We start from the raw sequence: 20496 nt of genomic DNA, 5'->3' as shown, positions 1-20496 counted from the left end.
CTCTCAAAATCTGAGTTATTTGTATCTTTTAAATCTACTCCCCAATGGCGCAGTGGCATTACAATACTACAAAACAGGGTTTGATACCTGTAGTTAGAAAATACCAGATAGTTCATTGTGTAATTTTATGCTTAATTTCAATCAAACAAATAAAGTTAAAAAGCTTATATAAACTAATGGTTTGCACCTCATGTCAGTAATAGACGAAAAAGGTATGCTTTAGAAGTCCTTCAACGAATGATTTGAAATAGTGTTTAGGTTCAACGTTTTATGTTAAATTTCAACAAGTAAAACAAAGTGCATCTTCTAACTCTACTATTTTCCATCAACTCATAAAGAATTAGATCAACTTTAACTATATCATACTAATAAAAAGATAGTCATTTAAATAACAACAACAGACCATTCCGAATATAGAAACATTCTTTTATTTGTATGTCAATTAGCGCCATCTATCTGAGTTATTTCATTCATTATGATGTTTCTCTATCACACACAGACACATCATTCGTCACTCGCTAAAGAACAAATTACAATTACAAAATTATGAATAACTACTATATTTAGAAATCTGTAAAATCTTTCACAGTTAAACAACACAAATTTTCTTAATCGTCTTAATATTCTTAATGCACGTGTGTGTATACATCTATGTATAATTTATTATAAACAAAAACAAGCTCAAACAAAATTCAAACAGACTGCACCAGTTGAAAGGATCCCCAGGGTACAGGCTATAATGTGAGATATAAAACCCTAGGTTTTGGATGTGACTGCGAAAGTAAGACCAACCTTCAGGTGTGGATATACCGTTTGTCAGTCTTAACCTCCGTTCACCAGTTTCACATGAAAAATAAAATAATCAAACGAAATAGAAATTAGGAGAGCGAAATGTTGGTGCTCAAACCCACTACGTCCCACATCTGCATTACTCTTTACTGCCTGCAGACAGAGGTGGAAAGGTGACTGCTCTCGAAAGTAAAAACGGAGAAGAAAAACATTTGGGAGGGTTGGAATGCCAATTTCAGGAGGTAAGCTTACTATACTTACTTACCCCAAGCAGTAGTACTTTTCCTGTTTTCTTTCTCTTCTATACCCATCCACGTCGCACCAAACATGCTCACCCTTTCAGCTGTGGGGGCATTATAATGTCACGATCAATCATACTATCCATTCATAAAACAGTAACCCAAGAATTGGTAGTAGATGGTGATGGCTAGTCTCACACTGCTAAATTAGTGATGGCTAGTGCAGATAGTCCTTGTGTAGCTTTGTGTGAAATTTAAAACAAACAAAGAAAACAATCTTCCATACCCTGAAGATCCTTTCGATTAGTGCAGCATTTTTGAATTTTCTTAAGACTTGTTTTTTAATGTAATAAATCACTATCAGTTGTAGGTTTGGGTTTGCTATTTTTAATGTAGTCCTTCCTTTTGATTTCATTTTATTTTACTTGACTGTTCAGTATTAATATTATATATATATAATATTTTGAGCTATTGTTATAAGCGTAAAACGTTTCGTCATTAACCTTATTCAATAAAATACGGTGAATAAATTATATATATAATGACACTATGCAACACAAATTTTGTTCCTGGATAGTATGTGTTATTTCGCAATTGATTATGTTGTAAAAGTACAGAAAATGACCATTATTCCCTTTGAACTTTGCTTTTGTGACCTGGATAATGAAATTTAGAAATTAACCAATTTCTATGTAAAAACAGACAAATTTGCACATTTTCATTTACATAAGTTCTGAATAAAACAACATATGAAATAAGATTTACATTATTTATTCTAAAGTTATACAGAAATGAGCAAAAATGTTTATAAGTGAGTAATTTTTTGAGATTTGCGACTGTAATGTAAATCACTTTCACGTATCAGCCCCAAATTATAGTCATGCAGAGATCAGATACATTGTAGCAGAAGCAGAGCCCATCTTGACGAGTGAAGAAATTTGAAAAATGCCATTGATTCTTCTTCTGACTTGAGACTTGTACACTTTCATCTAAAAAAATCCCACATCTTGAGCCTAAATGTCAAAAGCTCGGAATTCGACTTTGTTAGACCAAGTTTTCTGATCAAGTCATTGAGGTCTCTTTGGTTGAGGTTGTATGGGATTCTCTCAGCAGCTGCACCTCTGAAATTGTAATCTAGATCTTCAACGTCTACCTCATCTTCTGGTTTGCTGCTCTCTTCTGACGATGGCTGCTTTTCTCTCTGGCAAAGTAGGCACAGGGAGCTCAGGGCAGTGTGGCACTGAGGCGATGGATGGTAAAAGGTCCGAGTGGTCAGTGGGCTCATGCTAAATTCTTGGAACAGTGAACTTCATGGCTCTCTTTTCCCTTCTGTACCATCCTGCAAAAGAACAAAATAAAATTGTTATTTTGAAGAATAAATTTATTTCATCCACAAATAATGTGTAAGAGGTTCATGCAAAATATTTTATATGTGATGTTTTATCTACACTATTGGAAATTAAAATAAAATATATTTAAATTTTAAAAGGTCTAAAATTTGTATAATATAAAATGTTACTATTCAAGCAAGAAAAAAATTATCCGTCTTACCTTCTACAGTTTTTTTGCAATGCTCGCAGGTAAAATGAGGTGCCCAGGGTTTGTCTTGATCCCCGACAGACATGCCGAAATATGCCTTGTAGGCTTCACACATTTTAGCAGATGCTGTCACAAAGTACTTTTTCGCTCTTGTCTTGATAAATTGGCCACATACATAGCAGAATGCGTCTGGAGAATGCGTGAAGCTTCTTAATACCATCTCTGATAAAATCAGATAAGTTTATGTGTTCACTTAGACAGCTACAACCAAATTGAAGTAGTAAGCCCTGTATATACATTACTATGGAAAGTTCTAGAAAATTCTTGCAAGTTCTACAACATTCCAGTAAATTCTTGTAAGTTTGAGAAAAGTCTCTCTCAGCTACTCAGCACTGAATCTACCTGGAATGTTCTGGAAAAATGACTAAATTTAAAAATTTCATTACCCAGGTCACAAAAGCAAAAATTGTAGAGAAAAATAGGTCTTTTCCATTTACTTTAGGCATGAGCAATTGGGAAATAACACTTTCTGCCCAGGAACAAGAAAAACTAAACATTTTGTTACATAGTGTTATTTTCAAATCAAGTAGTTCCGAAATATACAATATGTCTTATTTGAATTATCAGGGAAATACATGATATTTCGAACTCGTACTAAGCACGTCTTTAATGAAATAGATGTTAATCAATCCACTATATCAGTAACAATATAAATATAGTTTCAAGGTGTTTTGTAAGTAAAGAAATAACTTGGGAACTTACGGAAAGAAATATAACGTTTTGGAACCCCTAAGTAGTCTATAAAATATATGTCCTAAATGAGTATTTCAGTATCTAAAAGGTCTTTAAAAACAAGGTATAAACAAAGCATTGCAAGTTCTTACCAGCTTCAAAGGAAATTGTTGGTTCTAAAGAAACATTACTGTCTCTGTTTACTAAATTTAACTATTTGTCTCTTAAAGAGAAAGTGTGCATGTGTTAGTAAATTCACAATTATCATAAACCAACAAAAATAAGCACAAATACAAGTAAATTTTTAAGTATCTGTTGGTTGTATCACTGTTGTTTTTATTTGAAGCCGTTAACCTAATTTATATCGTCTGAAAATGATGCAAACGGTGCTCGAAGGTAGCAAATTTCAAAATATCCAACTCTCTGCATATCAAACAGCTAGTGTTCTTCCTTTATGTGAATCTATTTGTTTAGCATGCCATTAAGCACATTATGAAGACATATGAGCCATTCAGAATTTATTAATGATGACAAAAACCTTAAGAGTGGGTACATGCCTACATATTTCAGGGACAAAGACCATATAATGCGTGCCTTTCTATATATATATATTTCGAGGACGAAGGTATAATTATATTCGTGTGTCCTATATATTTTCTCCTTGTTATTATCAAGCTAAGGTAATGGACTGAAAATACTTTGTTAGCGTTTCCAAGGAAGTAATGTTTTTCGATACCAAACGCATAAAAAACTGCAACTATTGTTCGTGTTAATCATCAGTCATTCAAATTCATTTAGAATAATATATTCTGATCTATTGTTAGCTCCTTCACATATTTTACACTATGCAATGGCTTAGTTAATCTTAAATTTGAAATAATATTTTAAAGCATACCGTTACGGGAACCTAGAAATAAACTGGAAATTAGGGCACAGTTACAGAATAATAATGAAAGTATATAGTCTATATATTTCAAATATTGATGAATAGATCAGTTATATCTGTAACAAACGTATATGTAAAGTGTAAAAAAGCAGTAAAAAAGCTATTCAATGCTCTCTTCAAATTAGCAAATATATATAAGTTCAAACACATCATTTGTTATATAATTACCAATCATAGATGGAAAGTGTATAGACTAGGTTCATATCAAGGCTTCCCACTGATTGTTAATGTTCTCTACTGAGTTCACGAATATCAAATGCGTAACCAAGTTAAATAACAGCTCCTTGTTCTCAAAATACGTATTTGTGGCCAGCGCATTACAAATCTGGTTTCAAATACTAAACTGTTTAGTCATAAATTCTCCAGTCATGAGTATGAAGGATGAAAGTTTCCAATTCAAATCATGTTCCTTGGTATACTAATACCTGCATGTAGTTTTAAGCCACATCGCCACCATCATTGGGCTATTTATTACCTATAATAGCACATATAACTGCAAAATGTTATTCCTGAATTCTTTAGCAAAGCCAAAAGAAGCAATATGTTAAGTCACAGTTTGCTTACATGTCATCTTTTAAAGTTTCAAAAGGATTAGCATATACACGTAAAAAAGGCTGGTTTGGGTTGAGAAAATTTTGTATGTAGAGGAGCGAACAATTTTTTGACCTTCTTCGGTCATTGCCAGGTTCACAAAGAAAGAAAGAGGTTACTGACCGATAGCTCACAACATGTTTGAAGGAGGTTGTGTAACTAAGTATAGGAATGTAGAGGGCGTCCTTAAATGTTTGATTATTAATATAGGTATAAAGGTGTTCCTTTGTATTGGTTTATTTTGGGCTTGAGTTGTTGTATAAGTAAGGCTTCTTTAATTTTGTATTTATTGATGTTTGTTTCTTTATTTAGTATTTGGGTGTTTTCTATGGTTATGTTGTGTTTATTTGACTTGCAGTGTTCGAAAACGTGTGAAGGTGACTTTTTATGTTCTTTGAATCTGGTTTCCATTTTTCAACTTGTTTCTCAAACACAGAAGTCGTGGCAGTTATCACATTGTATTTTATAAATAATATTGGTGTTATGTTTGTCAGTGCAGTTTTTACATAGTATAGACCTTAGTTTTGTGCCTGGTTTTTGAATAAATTTGGTATTTACTGGGATGTCATATTTTGTTGCTGGTGTTTGCCAAATTTTGGTTTTTTTTCTGCTGATGTCAGGAATATACAGCCATATATGGTTTTGTGATTTTTTTTAAATCATGAGGTATATTTACTTTTGTTAGTTGATTTTGCTTTTTGTTTAGGTGTGTGCATATAATGCAGCGGTTCTCAACCTTTTCTGACTTGCAGCACACTTCGACAATCTGAAAATTTTTGCACCATACCTGGAAAACCTTAACAATTTTTTTAGGTACATCTTATATGGCAAGCGTTAAAAGCCTTAGAATGAAAATCACGACCAAAGCAAGCAATAATAATGCCATTGTGCATCACATTTAGATACACATAACACAGAAGAGTTAACTTAAAAAGCCTTAGATCGAAAATCACAGCCAAAGCAAGCAACATTAATGTCATCTGCACATTGACAATACTATTGCTTGCTTTGGCTGTGAGTGTTGTTCTAAGGCTTTTTAACGATTTTGTGGTACAGCAGAAAAATCAAAACTTTTTAATTTTACATGTTTTCAATGTGACACTTGTGCCTGCTTCCAAGAGCAAATCAAATTGAAGCAAGTCTCTAACGCAGACAAACAAGCTCGCATTTCATCATCGACTGTAAGATGTCTCTCTCTTTCCGGCTTTAATTTCAGTCAATGCTGAAAATCCAATTTCGTAAAACCAAGAAGATGAAAGTGAAAGCAGAACTCCAACTGCTTTCGAACAGATTGCAGGATATGAATTTTTAATGGAGATCCAAAACTCATCCAAGCTCTTTTCGGGAAACAATAACTGATAAAATTTGCCGTTTCTTTGTTGTCTCGTTGATTCCGAATGGATAGGTCACCCATTATATTTGTCGACAGCAAGTGACAGGAAGTAATGTTTTAGTGCAGACTGTAGGTCACTTAATGTGTTCAAAATTTGAGGGACAATTTTCTTCCTTGACAGACATTATTTAACAGAAGGAAAACAATCAAGGACTCCTTTAGAGATATTATTCTTCCATAGCATCCAGTTTGGACATTGCAGTCATAATGCTTTCAGATGGTCATTAGAGACAAGTTCAGAGAATTTAATTTGTGAAACAAGTCAAAGAGAATTTAAACTTTCAGCCACCAGATCTCATCATGAAAAAAAAATTCAAAACCTGCTTCCTCAACTTCCAAGAAAGAAATTACTTCAGTTTTTAGTTGGACAAGACGCTTTAACACCTTTCCTTTCGAAAGCCATTGCACTTCAGTGTGATATAGTTGCTTTTTGTAGTCTGAATCCATCGCCTCACAGAAAAGAGAGAAAATTTGAGACTTAAATGGCCGAGACTTGATGAAATTCACCACTGGAATAACTTGATTCATAACAGACTGCAAATCTTTTGGAAAATATTTTGGGGTGAGCACCTCTCTGTGAATCATGCAGTGAACAATCCTAATGTTTGGATTTTGTTGGCGCACCAGAGTGACGAATCCCTTCTTTTTTCCTTGCACTGAAGAACAGCCATTGGTGTAAACACTGACACAGTTATTCCAATGTAATTTGAAGAGCAAAATGTCTTGGCCTTTCACTGTACTTTTTAAATCTTTGGAAAATAAGTATTCATTTACGATTTTTCCATCTTTTATGAATCAAACAAAAGCCAGAACTTGAACTTTTCCACTATCATCAGTAGATTCATCAACTTGAAGAGACCATAGCAGAGACAATTCATCTTCAGATGCTTCGAAACATTTGCAAACTTGATCCTTCAAATACGACGACAAGTCTACAATTCTGTGCAAAATTGTGTCATTAGACAGTGGAACTTACTCAACCTTTTTGGCAGCATATGTTCCAAGCATAGTTTCAACGATGCTTGCTATCACTGGCGCAATGACCGATTCGGCCTCCATATGCACTTTCTTGTGTTTTGCCAACAATTGAGCAACCTTATAACTTACAATCAATCCTTTTTCGAGCAGCTTCATGTAGTTCACAAACTTCCTTGATTGTTCATGTTGTTGAGCCACGTATTCTTTTGGTTTCACCTGACGATGACCGAAGAAGGTCGAAACGTTGTTCGCTCTTCTATGTAAAGTGTTTTCTCAGCCCAAACGAGCCGTTTTTGCATATAAAATTCTTTTGGTTTATCCTTCACAGCTGAATGTTTTGTTTACAAGTGTCTCTTGAGTTTGCTAGGAACAAGTGCCTCATTCGATAAAGCTGCATTGCAGAGTAGGCAGAATGATAAATGAGAATGTTCCGATTCCAAAGCAATAAAACTGTATTCGATGTATTTGTTTTTGTACATTCATTTGATTCCTTTATTTTGACTCAACACATTCTCCTTTGCAGCACCAGACTTACTTAAATATTTTTCCACAGATAAATGATAAAGCTAATTCATACATGATAAGCACGAAGTTCTGCAGTTGATATAAAATTCCTACCTAGAGCATAGCAGCTGTAGCTTACCACAGAATGAAAACACGTTCCAGAAATCAGTTTGATTGTTTGATGCATCATTAATGACGTACGAAGCGCTTGTTGTGCCACAATTAAACTAACAGTCGAACTATTGCAGTCGAGAATGAAATTTAAGTATGAACTTCTCAGTGCACGAGTTTAATGAAAACCATCAAATGTTTTGTAAGGTTTCAAAGTGTCTCTATAGTAGCTTTTATTAACTGATGTGTTCGACTTGCTTGTAAAATCCCAAGAAAGTTGAATGAGTTTCAAAAACACTGCAGCGTACCTGCCAGGTTGAGAATCACTGGTATAATGTTTTCTACAGTTTGTGGAGCAAACTTACTGATGTTGATAAAGTATTGTTTTATTTTGTCCAATTCATCATTAATTTTATCTGGTGAGCATAGTTTTATGGCTGTGTTTATTTGGTTACTTAGTATGTTGAGCTTTTGTTTTGTTTCATGTGCGAGTCCCAAGGAATGTATGGGTGATTTTTCGGTGGATTCCTGTTTTAAATTGTGTATCGGTTCTTGTAAATTTGAGGTTCAGAAATGATATTTAATTGCTTTCTTCCTGTTCACATGTGAAGTTAATGTTGGGATGTATAGAGTTAATGTAATTGAAAAAATTAAGTGTGTTCTGTCGATGTGAATCCCACATTCGTGTTGTCTACATCCCTGTACCAGTATAGTAATGGATGTAATGCTGTGTTAATTGCTTGTGTTTCAACTTGTGCCATAAAAATATTGGCTAAAACTGGTGATACTGGGTTGCCCATGCTTAGGCTATTTGTTGTATATAGTTGTGGTTGTTGAACATGAAGTTTATCTTCACTGTAGTGAATTCTATGAGGGTTGCTAATTGGTTGCTGGGAATGTCTATTGATGGGTTAGGGCCTCGGATATAGAGTTCTAAGGCTATCTTGCAGGCTTCAGCAGTTGGGACTTCTGTAAAGAGGGATATAACATCGAAACTGGCCATTGAGGCTTTATGATTTTGATCAGACATGAAATTAAGAGAGTCTTTGATGAATGAGCTGGCTGATGTCACTTTATTCCTATCTATGCAAAACTGACTCACGCACACCACAAATATATGGCCTCCCCAAACCTCATAAACCAGATTGTCCATTACAACCAATAATGTCCACATATGAATCGTTTATGAGGTTTGGGGAGGCCATATATTTGTGGTGTGCGTGAGTCAGTTTTGCATAGATAGGAATAAAGTGTTTTCCAAATTGTGTTGGCTTTTTCTAATTTTTGGTAGTATTTTGTTTAGTTGTGTTTCGTGTGTCTTTGTTGAATTTCTGTGGATTGGTTTGATTTTGTTTGTGTCTGATAGGATGTTCTTCATTTTTTGGATGTATTCATTCGTGTTCATTGTGACTACAGTTTCCTTTATCTGCTTTTAGAATTTTTATGATTCTGTCTTGTTTTAGGTTTTTAATGGAATTAATGTCTCCTTTTGTAAGATTGTTTTTTAGCTTTCTGTTTTGTGAAATTATGTTGATGGTTTTGTGAGAAATTTCTTTGAAAAGATCATTTAAGATGTTTTTAGGTGTTTCTGGAAAATATAAATTTTAAATTTTTTCTGGTAAGTTTAGCTGTTGGATGTCAATAAAATTGTTGAAGTTGTATTCATTCTGTTGGTTGTTTTCAGTTGTTTTCTGTTTTTATTTTCTGTATCACAAGTCTCCTGGTTAGGTCTTCTAAACATGTTTTAATTTCTAAAGTTGGAATGTACCTAGGTGCTATTGCGAAGTTGAGTCCTTTGTTAAGTGGATGTATTTTGCCTGTGTTTAATTGTCGGTCGGATCTGTTAATTATGAGGTTAGTCAACGGTTTGTCGTTTTGGTGTCTTTTCTGTTCTTTGCATCTTAGTTTTTCTAGTTTTTTTTGTTGTGGCAAATCTTTTTGTCCCTGTCATTCTTAGTGTTGATTTGGTTTATGTTTCGTTGTATAAGTCCGTAAATCTCTGGTTTAATGCAGCATGCCAGTTGATGGTCTAGGTTCATTTTTTGTTTTTGTAAGTCATGGAGTTCTTTGTATTTCATATTCAACATGGCTTTAAGTAGTTTTTCCATAAATTTTGGATAATGTTTGTGCATTGATTAAAATTTTTTGATAATTTTACCTTTACAAAGTTAGGGGTTAGTTGTTCCTTTCTATATTGTTGAATGAAATAGATGTCATTTCTTCTATCGATAATTCTTTGGTTTAAGTTTCTTAGTTTCTTTACGATCGTATGAGCGTGTACTGTTAATAGTGGTGTAAGGTATGTTAGTTCAAATATATCAAGTCCATCTACTCCTCAACCATCAAAATCTTTGAGTTAAGGTGACTATATAGTTATTAACTGATCATATTATCAAAAATATTTTCAAGCTTACATAAATTCTGTTCATTCATGAGAGTATGCTTACAAATAAGTTACAAGTTCTAATTATACATACAGGTCTCTTCAGATATGCTGATAAAAATCTACCATGTTCATAGTTGCATTATTATTCTACATCATGATGTACAATTTGTACTTGTAGAGACTACAGTAAATGATACAGACACAAAGGTCACCAAGTGCAAACATCACCAAAATCAATACTGCATTATATCAAATGTTTAGTAAAACGACTTTTATTCCAGTACAATTCTTGTACTTAGACACAATAACAAACACTAACATATACCAATACTCATCTACAGAAACACTATATAATCTTTATAGTAATTAATATCTAAATCTCAAGTCTGAAAGCCCATCATTTCAAAACAATACCAAAACTATTAACTCTTTCACCATGGACTTGGTCCCTAAAACCAAATTTGTAACCATTTTCTGCTTGTTATAGTTTCCATGCTATTACTTTTAAATTAGTAAGCATATATTCACAAAATCTGGCACATGCAGTAAACATTATAATGTTTTCATTCAAAATATTAAAATATTTTTATGAAGTCTTAAGGTGCATTAAGCAGTTTTTCTCTTGCCATTTTTTTATTTTCACATGTTGTCTATTCAACATGCAAAGTAATTTTTTATTTTAAAATTAAAAATACTTTTATGCATCAGAAAATATTCAAATTTCATGTGCAAAATCCTTATAATGTCCAGAATAGTTTTATCAAATGTTTCATAAAAAAAATTATATTTAATGTTATTTTCATTCATGAATCTTTGTACAGGTTCAGTCAATTTGACTGATCTCCTAACCACCACATAAAATTAGGAAATGCCTTCTTCGTTTTAGAATGACTACAGATTATAAAACAGAAACATAAACATACATTTACATATGTTTATTATTTTTTATTATAGTGACCTTTCAGTCACACCTGGCTAATAATATAAAAGTTACAATGATGCAGCTCACTTTCACTCATGTTACTGTATCCAGTAATATAAAACTGACCTTCAGTTTTTAAAAAGTGGTCTATCTTGACTGTGTTTTAGTGGACTAGTATTTGATAAAATAGTCATATTTCAATTATTATTAACTGTATGTGTACATTGATTATTGCTATTTACAAACAAGATCTTAACCTTATTTTTTTAAAAAACATAAAACATTTACATAAAAAAATAAAGCAAAGAATTATCTCTTCTAGTAACAACCTCTGTCCTCAGTTACTACTTGTCATAGCTTGCTGACCCTTAAGAAATTTTGCAGATGGAAGGGGTGAAACAAAATTTTTTAAAGTTATATATATTCATAAATTACTTCATCAATACCATAGAATTCCATCATATACTTAATAACTAAGCTGTATTTGTATCTAAAAAAAAAATACAAAATTTCTTAACAATGTAAAGACTCAACTCACCAGCACAAAGATTTGTCTTGAAAGAAACAGAAGACGCCATTACATTTGACAATATGTTTGAAATGACTAAGAAAATCACTGAGGGAAAATTATGAGCTTCCAGTTGGTTATGCACATATGTATAGAAGTAAGTGTATAAAAAGAGATGAGTGAGGTACACTGTATTTGATTCACCAAATACAGTGATAACTCAGGAAATAGAAAAGATAAAAGGTTTTTATTTTATATTCAAGCTTATCAGTATTGGTAGTTTGAGTTCCTAATTTGTACAAAACTACAGACTTTTATTCTGACATCACAAACATCTAATTTAAACCAGTGCTGCATTCAAGATACCATGTGACACACAAAAACCAATGCATAGGCGTGTTTAACATTTACTTTTAAATTAAGAAATTAAATGTATAATATGAAAATTTTAATTATAATCTATAGATTGATACCAAACTTCAGGAGATAAATTCATAAAATAGTAGTTCAATAAAATTTTGAATACAAGTTGACAAATGCGATGGCATGGCCTTTGACCCATGACCCATCTAGACAGGATTAATTCAATTCTATCTCGTAATGCATGCTCATCTTTACCTTCAGTCTTTTTCCCTTCCTGTTTGTTGCTTGACTAACAACAAAGGGTGTACACAAATGAATGGTGGGGTTTTGTGACATTGCCATTATGTTGCTACTACAATACCTTGTATTATATGCATATCCACTTCACACTTATACCCATATAGTTTTGTTAAAAGTACTGTTTCATGTTGCAGGGCTCTGTTCCAATGAGTACCATTCAAGAAATGATGGCAAAGGTTCAGTGGTTAGCTGAGCTAAAGTCAGTGAAATTGGTCCAAAGACAGTTTAGAAGAGAGTACAACAAAGATCCACCACATGAAAACAACATACGACAGTGGTTAAAGACTGTTTGCAGCAGGGCTTTAAAGGTTAAATTCTCCTACTGATGGATCAGAACAAATGAGCTAATTGCATGGCTCCCAAAGAGTCCTGATCTCATGCCTCTTGGCTTCTTTCTGTGGGGTGTGTAAAGAACACGACATACAATGAAAAGATTGCTGATTCGGCTCTCTTATGATAAAGCATTACAATACCAATTGAAAGTGTCACACTGAAAATTCTTGATGAAGTATGGACAGAAATTGATTATTGATATGACTGGTGCCATGCTGTTAATAGCAACACACTGAAGTTGTGTAACACCATTCTACAAAACCTTTCAAAATTGATAAAACTGCATTTACAAAAACATTTGAAGTTGATGAAGCATATAATTAAAAGTTCAATACAAAGTGAGTATCTGTTGTTTTATTTATCAATCTGCTTACAAAACCCCACCATTCATTCATATACATCCTGCATATTTTCCTAATACATTATTCACATATCTAATGTATTAAATTGCAGGTTTCAGATAAACACAATGTATTCCATTTATTCTACTGTGCAAGTTAAACTATTTCTAAAAAAATTTATGGATAGCCAACAGTACTTTATTCTCAGAAATCCTTACAAACAACTTATTATTAGTTACACTATGAGACACACTATCATTCTGCTTTTTTGAGTTCAATATTTTCCACAACTTGTTATTAACTCCATATTACTGATATTATATATTTTCATCCATATTTTGCTTTATGCAGGTTTTACTTAACTCTCACTGTTGATTTTCTAATTGTTTCTTAAAGCTATCATCTATCAACAAACCCCAGCCTATGCTGTACCAAAAATCACTGCATCTGTGTGCTAAAGGCAATGATTATAGTGAATATTTCCTTTTAAAATGAATTTAAAAAAATTACTAATAAATTATCATTTTATATGACTATTAAAATTACTTTTGGTAACTGATTGAACAAATATAATAACAGGTATAAACTAAATTTAAAACTCATCAAAACTGTTTAAATTCAATTTATCTTTGAACTGTCAGGCTTTAATGAAATAATCAAACTGTTTATTTTCTTTTTAACAGATTTCAAACTTTTTCCACAGAAATTTCATTATATACTCTAGACATTATTAGTGTTTCTTACATGAATGTTTTTATACTATAAAAAATTATCCTCTATAATCTAGTTTTGAAAAAAACAAATGAAGCTTTTTCAAAATCCTTATATTTCATTTAGACAGGTACTTAATTACTGTCTGTGAAATATACTACAAGAGCCTTTATACTCCCATGATAATTAATAATAATTTATTTTTTCTCTATTCATTTCACAGAAGCATCACTGAGTCACAGCAAAATCAGATATGTTTTTATTGTGTTGACCATCTCAACAGAGAGATGTGGACTAATGAATTGTTTCAAACTAATATGGTTTTTGGACATATGCCTCCAACACCACCCACACCATAGAACAGCTTCCACAAATAACAGCACAAGAAACACAGCACATGTGGGCATAATACTGAAGATGTTAAAATTGCTATAGGTACAAATATGGTAGTTTAAATCTGTAATAATAATAATCTTTTGCATCAGTTTTATGGCACTGAAAATACTTAGGTACCTATCTAGGATGTGTAAGCTTGGTATATTGGGCAATATAATATTTTGAACACTTAAATGACCAGTTAGCAAAGTTGAACAGTGGCAGCAGCTGTCCTGCATGAAACGGGATGTTGTTAAGGTGGTTTTAAATTTTCACATCAATGTGCTGTTCTTTCTTTGTCAATACAATTCACCATGTTGAAGATAGTGTCCTGAGGTTTAAAACTCTTCAGTATCGTAATATGAATATCCTTCATTAAAAGACTGTAACATAAGCATATCCAGCCAGAAGTATATCCATGGTTGCGATGCATTAACAATGGTCAAATAACTGCTATGAATGATGTGATTAAATGAATACTTATCCAATACTTAACATACACCCATAAAAAGGAAAACATAAAGCAATATCTCCTTAAACTAAGATAAATAACGTCTAATCTTTGTGCATGAGGTAAAATTATACACAAATATATCTATAAAATCATGAAAGATTATAAACATTAAGAAATTTACTGTGCTAGTTTCACCCAGGATAAAAATTGACATGCACTAGTTGAAAATTAAAAAACAAAAAGGTTAAGTAAAAATAAAAAAGTTAAGAAACACCATAAAGCATTTTGCATCTGCAGAATACAATGACTTTTCCTTACCAGCAACATCAGTTGCCACTAGAATTGGCACTTCCTTCTTCTTAAAAGATAAAATTACTTTGGTTCTCTCATTCTGGTCCATATCACCATGGAGTAGAGCCACTGGAAATTATAAAGCTATATATTAAACAGCTGTAATATAAATATAGCTAAATAATAATCTCCAAACATAATTTTATATTGTATAGAGTTATAACTTCAACAGATAATATGAATAATAATGAAAAACAATACTCTTATACAGTTAGTGCTGGCCTTCTTTTCATGTTACATAATTTGTCATACCTTAAAAAATAAGAAAATGTACGATGAGTTGTTAAATTTTTTTTTCAATGCAGTAACGTTAACTTACTTTTACAACTTTTATAAAGCAAGGTGGAAATATTTTAGCAGAATATTTCTTCACTGGAAAAGATTTTTGTAGTCATTTGTAGCTTTTCAGCAAATTATCTCTATATACATAAAGCATAAAAAACCTGTGTGTATGTGTGTCTATCATTTCTCTAACTACTAGTATGTTACTGGTTCAACCTCAACCAAACTTTGTGGGTTGATACACTATCCTAACAAGAGTCATAGGACATACCTTTGATTGCAGAAATATGAGCAATGACAAAATAAGCAAGTAGTTTGGCTTATCAAGATGATCATCAGATTGCTTGGAAGTCATTTCAAACTTGCACCCCAAATGATAAGTAAAAAGAAGAAGCTAAAAGAATTTGAGAAAAGGATAATTGGATGTCACTTGAGAAAAATGTCTGAATGTGCTATTACACAACAACTAAATATTCTCAGGTCAACAGATGTCAATGTGTTGTAGAAATGGAAATCCACAGGTGACAATGGGCCTCAGAAACAATCTAGTAGGTATAAAATACTAAGTAACAGGAGCCAATCCACCTTGAGAAGGCTATTTACCTTATCTTGCCATCAGACTCTAAAGAATGTGTTTGGGGATGTGAGCAGCCTCAGGCAATCATATTAGTGCTTCCACAATACATGGAGAGCTACAGTCCATAAGACATTCATAAAAAAAGAAAAATACATACCTTTGATTGGTATGCATCAAAGAACACCAAATCTGGACCAATGGATCAATGGAAATTGGTTATATGAAGTGATGAGTCATGCTACATGCTCTTCCACTCTGATGGACGTGTTTTGGTATGAGAGATGCCTGAAGAATGCTTATTACCTGAATGTAATATTCCAACATTGAATTTTAAAGGTGGTGGTATCATGGTCTGAGTATGCTTTTTGCAGTATGGATTAGGTTTACTGGTCGCAGTGCACAGATCTATGAATACTGATTCCTATATTCATGTTCTGAACAATTCTGTGTGTCCTATATTACGGCAATTTTATGGTACCAGCCCTCACACCTTTCAACATGTTCCATGTGGAAGAGTAAGGATTGTGAAAGCATGATTGGAAGAGAGTAACATTGCAGCAGCCAGCACAAAACCCTGACCTCAACCCAACAGAACACCTTTGGGATGTTTGGCCTATTAACTCTGGCTGGTAAGACACTTGTGTAGCCAACAACTGTCTATTAATTAATCATGTGAAAAACTGTGGAAGGAAAGTTAGAACTGGGTGTTAAAAGCTAGAAGCAGAAAGCACCTGTACTGCCACCACTTTGTCCACTATCACACCATATATACCATGTTTGAAATACATACTCCTTGAATTCTTAACATTTATACAAAACTTAAGGTAAGGTGATAATGAATTCTATAATATGTTATAAATACATTTTGTGAAAGTTAGGATTTTTGTGTCATTTATCATAGCATCCACCCACACATTTTATTTAAGTCCATAAGACAGACAAAGGACAGGTATGGTACATAAGCTGGTCATGTATGATGCTGCTTTAAGGTTAACTAATGAAACTTAACTAATCTTTTAATGTAGGTGACAGTTTTATTTTGAAAATTATTAGTTAAATGGTCATCACTTCAACACCTTTATTAACAACATTACAGTATAAACAAGCAAGTTTTATGTGGTTTTAGACTCAATTTACAAAACAAACTATTATTTGAAACTCACCATCAAATTCTTTTAATTTAAGATTAGTTGCAAGCTCTTCACTGTTTGACTTTCTTGTAACAAAAATCAGAACACTTCCCGCTGAAATTAAAACGTGTTATACTTTATTAATCACTTTAATGCTAAGTATTTAGAGTAGAAAAAGACATTTCTTTGAGAAAAATCAATTTTAATAACAAAAGTTTTGAAAAGTCTAGAAAAATACTTACCAAAGATTCTCAAAATAATTTATAAATAAATCATTACATATTAATTTAACATATCGTAACTCATGGAAATCACTTATATTAGTTTATACAGTTCACAAAGTGCATGAAGTCAAGATGAAGCAATGCATAAAAAAATGTATTATTTCTCATACAAAATTCAGAAAAATTAACATTCTTGAAAGTCAAATATAGCTTTTCCTGCAAAGTTATTAAATTACCTAAAAATGGTCTGCATGAACCTAAGTAGGTTAATTTTTCTGTTTTCAGATATTTTTGACAGTGTATTGTAGCTATAAATAGTATCAGTTGAGACAGTATGGTACTGTGCTTAAAGAGGTGTTTGTCTAAGCATATTTCCTTTCAGTCACTAAGTTACCAAAAATAGTTGATAACAATTAACAAAGCTTGATAATAGTTTTATAATACATACACTAAAACCTCCAAAGTTAAGAAAAACCTCCCCAAACTGAACTTTGAAACAATTGTGGTTTTCCAGCAATGTACAATTTTTCATTTTTCAGTCAATTTATTTATATCTCCCACATTCTAGATGCTTTCTGATCTAAATGCATTTGACATGTATTCATAAATTTACTGACAAAAAGTATGAAGTTCTTGTTGGACTGGGTTGGTAACTTCAACTTAATTTCTTTTTAGGCAAGAGTGCTACCATGTTAAATTGAAAATAAAAAAAAAAAAAGCTTCTGGCACAACAAAAGATACACACACATTTCTTTTTTCTATTAAGCAATTTTTTTAATCAATTTATGAAGTTATAAAAGAAAATTACAAGTTTTCATACATTTAACAAGAAAATAAGCTACTTAACCCTATATGGACCAGTTAGCATCCTCCAGGTGGTTAAATGCATACCCACACACCACATTTTAAGCTTTAGGTAAAATGATAGTTCTACCTTTACTTCAGTCATCTTTTTAACTCAAAAATTTTTTACAATTTATAGTTTGTCATTTTCTAAAATTTATGTATAGTAATTCACATATGAAAATGGAAAAGCATTAACAACTTACATTTTTGCACAATTCCCAGATGTTCACTCTCAAAACAATGCATTTAAATAACTTCTTTTATAACTATTCTCCCCCTAATCCCAATGCAGAAATTTATATTTTCTTTAGTGGCAAATTATTAAGTAAACCTTTATTGAATATTGTTGTTAACTTTATCATATTCATACAACACAGATAAATAAAAGAATAATTATTTGAAAAGAAAATATATCTATTAGCTGGAAATTTATTTCAACCTAGAATATTTTTATCTAGTCTGACCCAGTACTATTTTGAAAAATCAAATCTGAGGACACCATTAAATCTATCAATTTCAGCATGTTTTTTACAATTTATACTAATAATTTGTGATTACTGCAATTGCAAGATAAAGTAATAAAAAATGTTAACATAACATTAACTGGGTATATGAAATAGTACTTTCTAATCAACACTAAAAAATATATTGAAATTCTAAAATTAATGGAAGTACTTAATTTGTTTCCCTATAGTATCTCAAAATTTTGAAAAGTTTACAACATAAAAAACAAGAAAAGCTAGATAATAGATATTAGGTTTTTGTTTAATGCTTCATGTCATTTGGTTAAGTATTTTCATTGTGAGAAGAAAAAATCAAAAGATTTCAGTGATATCTATTTAGTCCAGAAAGGGTTGAAAAACAGAAGAACAATTTCACTTATTGAGATAGTTTAAAGTTAATTTGATGTATTACTAAATCTACTAAACATCATTTCATATGGATGGGTAAATATATTTATTCTTTTTAGTGATATGTTTCTCCAAACATTAATAATCAACAGGTATGAGAAATAATTTCATATCAAAATGCCATCCAGTACCATCACTATGTCAAACTCAATAGGAGAAAAAAAAATGATCAAAAAGGATAAAAAATTACTTGAAGTCAGCTCTACAAGTTTATTGCACAGCCACGTCCATTTAGAAGGTCCATGTGGTAATACCAAAACAAACTGTGTTACATCTTCATTGGCTTCTCCAAGTTCTCCCTGAACAACTTTCACAGGATCTGTCAACACATCTCGTGCCAGTCGTTCAATTTTCCTTTTAAATGTGGCACTAAACATCAGGGCTGTAATAAAATGATAAAAAAATAGCACAAGCAAGAGTAACACATGAAAATTCCATCATAAAAAAACCTAAATAAAATGCATACATAAACAGTATTAGTATCCACACTTAATCTGTGAAGCAGCAAAAACAAAGGGTGGGTTGTTGCATGTTACTTCAATCATTCTTTTTTTTATTTAACATTTTGTTATACCTTAGAGCAATATGACAATTTGTTTTACAAGTTCCATAAATACTAATTAATATTTGTAAAAGTAAACAATTATTTGAACTTGACACATAAAAATATAAAAACTTACAATTTGGTTTTTGTATGCATTCTTAGAAGAGCATTCTTAATGCTCTTTAACATTCTTATTTTGTCCTGATAATTACTCCTAACTGAACACATTACTAAATTCGAATTAAAATGTACATAGAGCAGGGAAACATAAAACCCTAATTAATGCTTTCCTTCAAAAATTAAATCAAACTAAAATATCATCACACAACTATGCATTATAAAAATAACAAATACTCATAAACAAACAGAGAAAGCAAATATGTCCAACATAACATACATTTATTGAGAAAAAGCAAGGTATTATTCTAAGACTGATTTAGACATTCAGACCTCTTACTAGGTTTCTTTCAATTTGTTTGACAAAACTTTTATTTTTCAACACCTTAAGTCCAATTACATAAAACTTCTGAAGATATAGCAAACACCAAGTTCTCATCAAAAGTTAAATATAATGACAACTATTAAACAACCAAGAGTGTACAAACATAAAAATTGTCTTTTAAACATAATGTAGTTGCTGCAAGTAAAAAAAATTCTTATCAATAACTCTGTGGGTTTATGGTAGGGAAATTCATAAAACACAAAATTTCTCTGTGTCAAGAGATATAATTATAGTTATGCTTGTGGATAGACTGACTTGTGTCTTCTGTATGTTGATGACTCTTCACTTTCCTCTTTCCCTTGCTAGAAATGTTTCCTTTCAAATGTATGTAGTTTCTCAAAATTATAGATAGTATCTTAGAGCCACATCAATAAAATGTTATTCAAGTAATGAAATTAAAAAAGTTACCTTCATTGGTTAACTTTCTCAATAAAGGCTCGATCCCATGGACTGAATACAGGATCATTTTTATTTGTATATATAGTGTATCTTTACAAAATTTCACAGCCTTTTAGTACACATTGCAAGCATTTTGTACACAATCAGTTTTTTTTTAATCAAGTATATTTACTAAAGATTTGTTCATGATTATATTGAGTATTTGTTTTGAATAT

The 20496-nt window shown here is 31.9% G+C and overlaps 1 protein-coding gene and 1 long non-coding RNA gene across 19 annotated transcripts in view; both read right to left on the bottom strand.

The window, feature by feature from the left end:
• LOC143246210 (ATP-dependent RNA helicase DDX42) overlaps positions 1-20496 on the bottom strand; it is a 125149-nt gene that overhangs the window by 54653 nt on the left and 50000 nt on the right. For all 17 annotated transcript variants that reach the window (XR_013025854.1, XM_076492469.1, XM_076492475.1 and 14 more), the window contains exons 12-14: positions 19027-19218; positions 16889-16969; positions 14834-14935 (exon numbers count right to left, since the gene is read on the bottom strand). Coding sequence is in view for 16 of the 17 variants with exons in the window: in XM_076492469.1 (XP_076348584.1) it covers positions 14834-14935; positions 16889-16969; positions 19027-19218 (375 nt within the window). In the remaining variant the exon portion in view is untranslated. The remainder of the gene's footprint in view (positions 1-14833; positions 14936-16888; positions 16970-19026; positions 19219-20496) is intronic.
• Positions 1784-8968, bottom strand: LOC143246213 (uncharacterized). 2 transcript variants are annotated; one of them, XR_013025857.1, is made up of 2 exons: positions 2580-8968; positions 1784-2367 (listed from the first exon to the last, which is right to left on the bottom strand). It is a non-coding gene; the product is annotated as an uncharacterized LOC143246213 (long non-coding RNA). The 2 variants fall into 2 exon arrangements; XR_013025856.1 differs by having other exon boundaries at positions 2580-8953.

Source organism: Tachypleus tridentatus, chromosome 3, assembly GCF_004210375.1.
Source record: "Tachypleus tridentatus isolate NWPU-2018 chromosome 3, ASM421037v1, whole genome shotgun sequence".
In the NCBI taxonomy this organism is placed as follows: domain Eukaryota; kingdom Metazoa; phylum Arthropoda; class Merostomata; order Xiphosura; family Limulidae; genus Tachypleus; species Tachypleus tridentatus.
The sequence above is the reverse complement of the archived record's forward strand: the minus strand, read 5'-3'. Positions and strand labels throughout refer to the sequence as shown.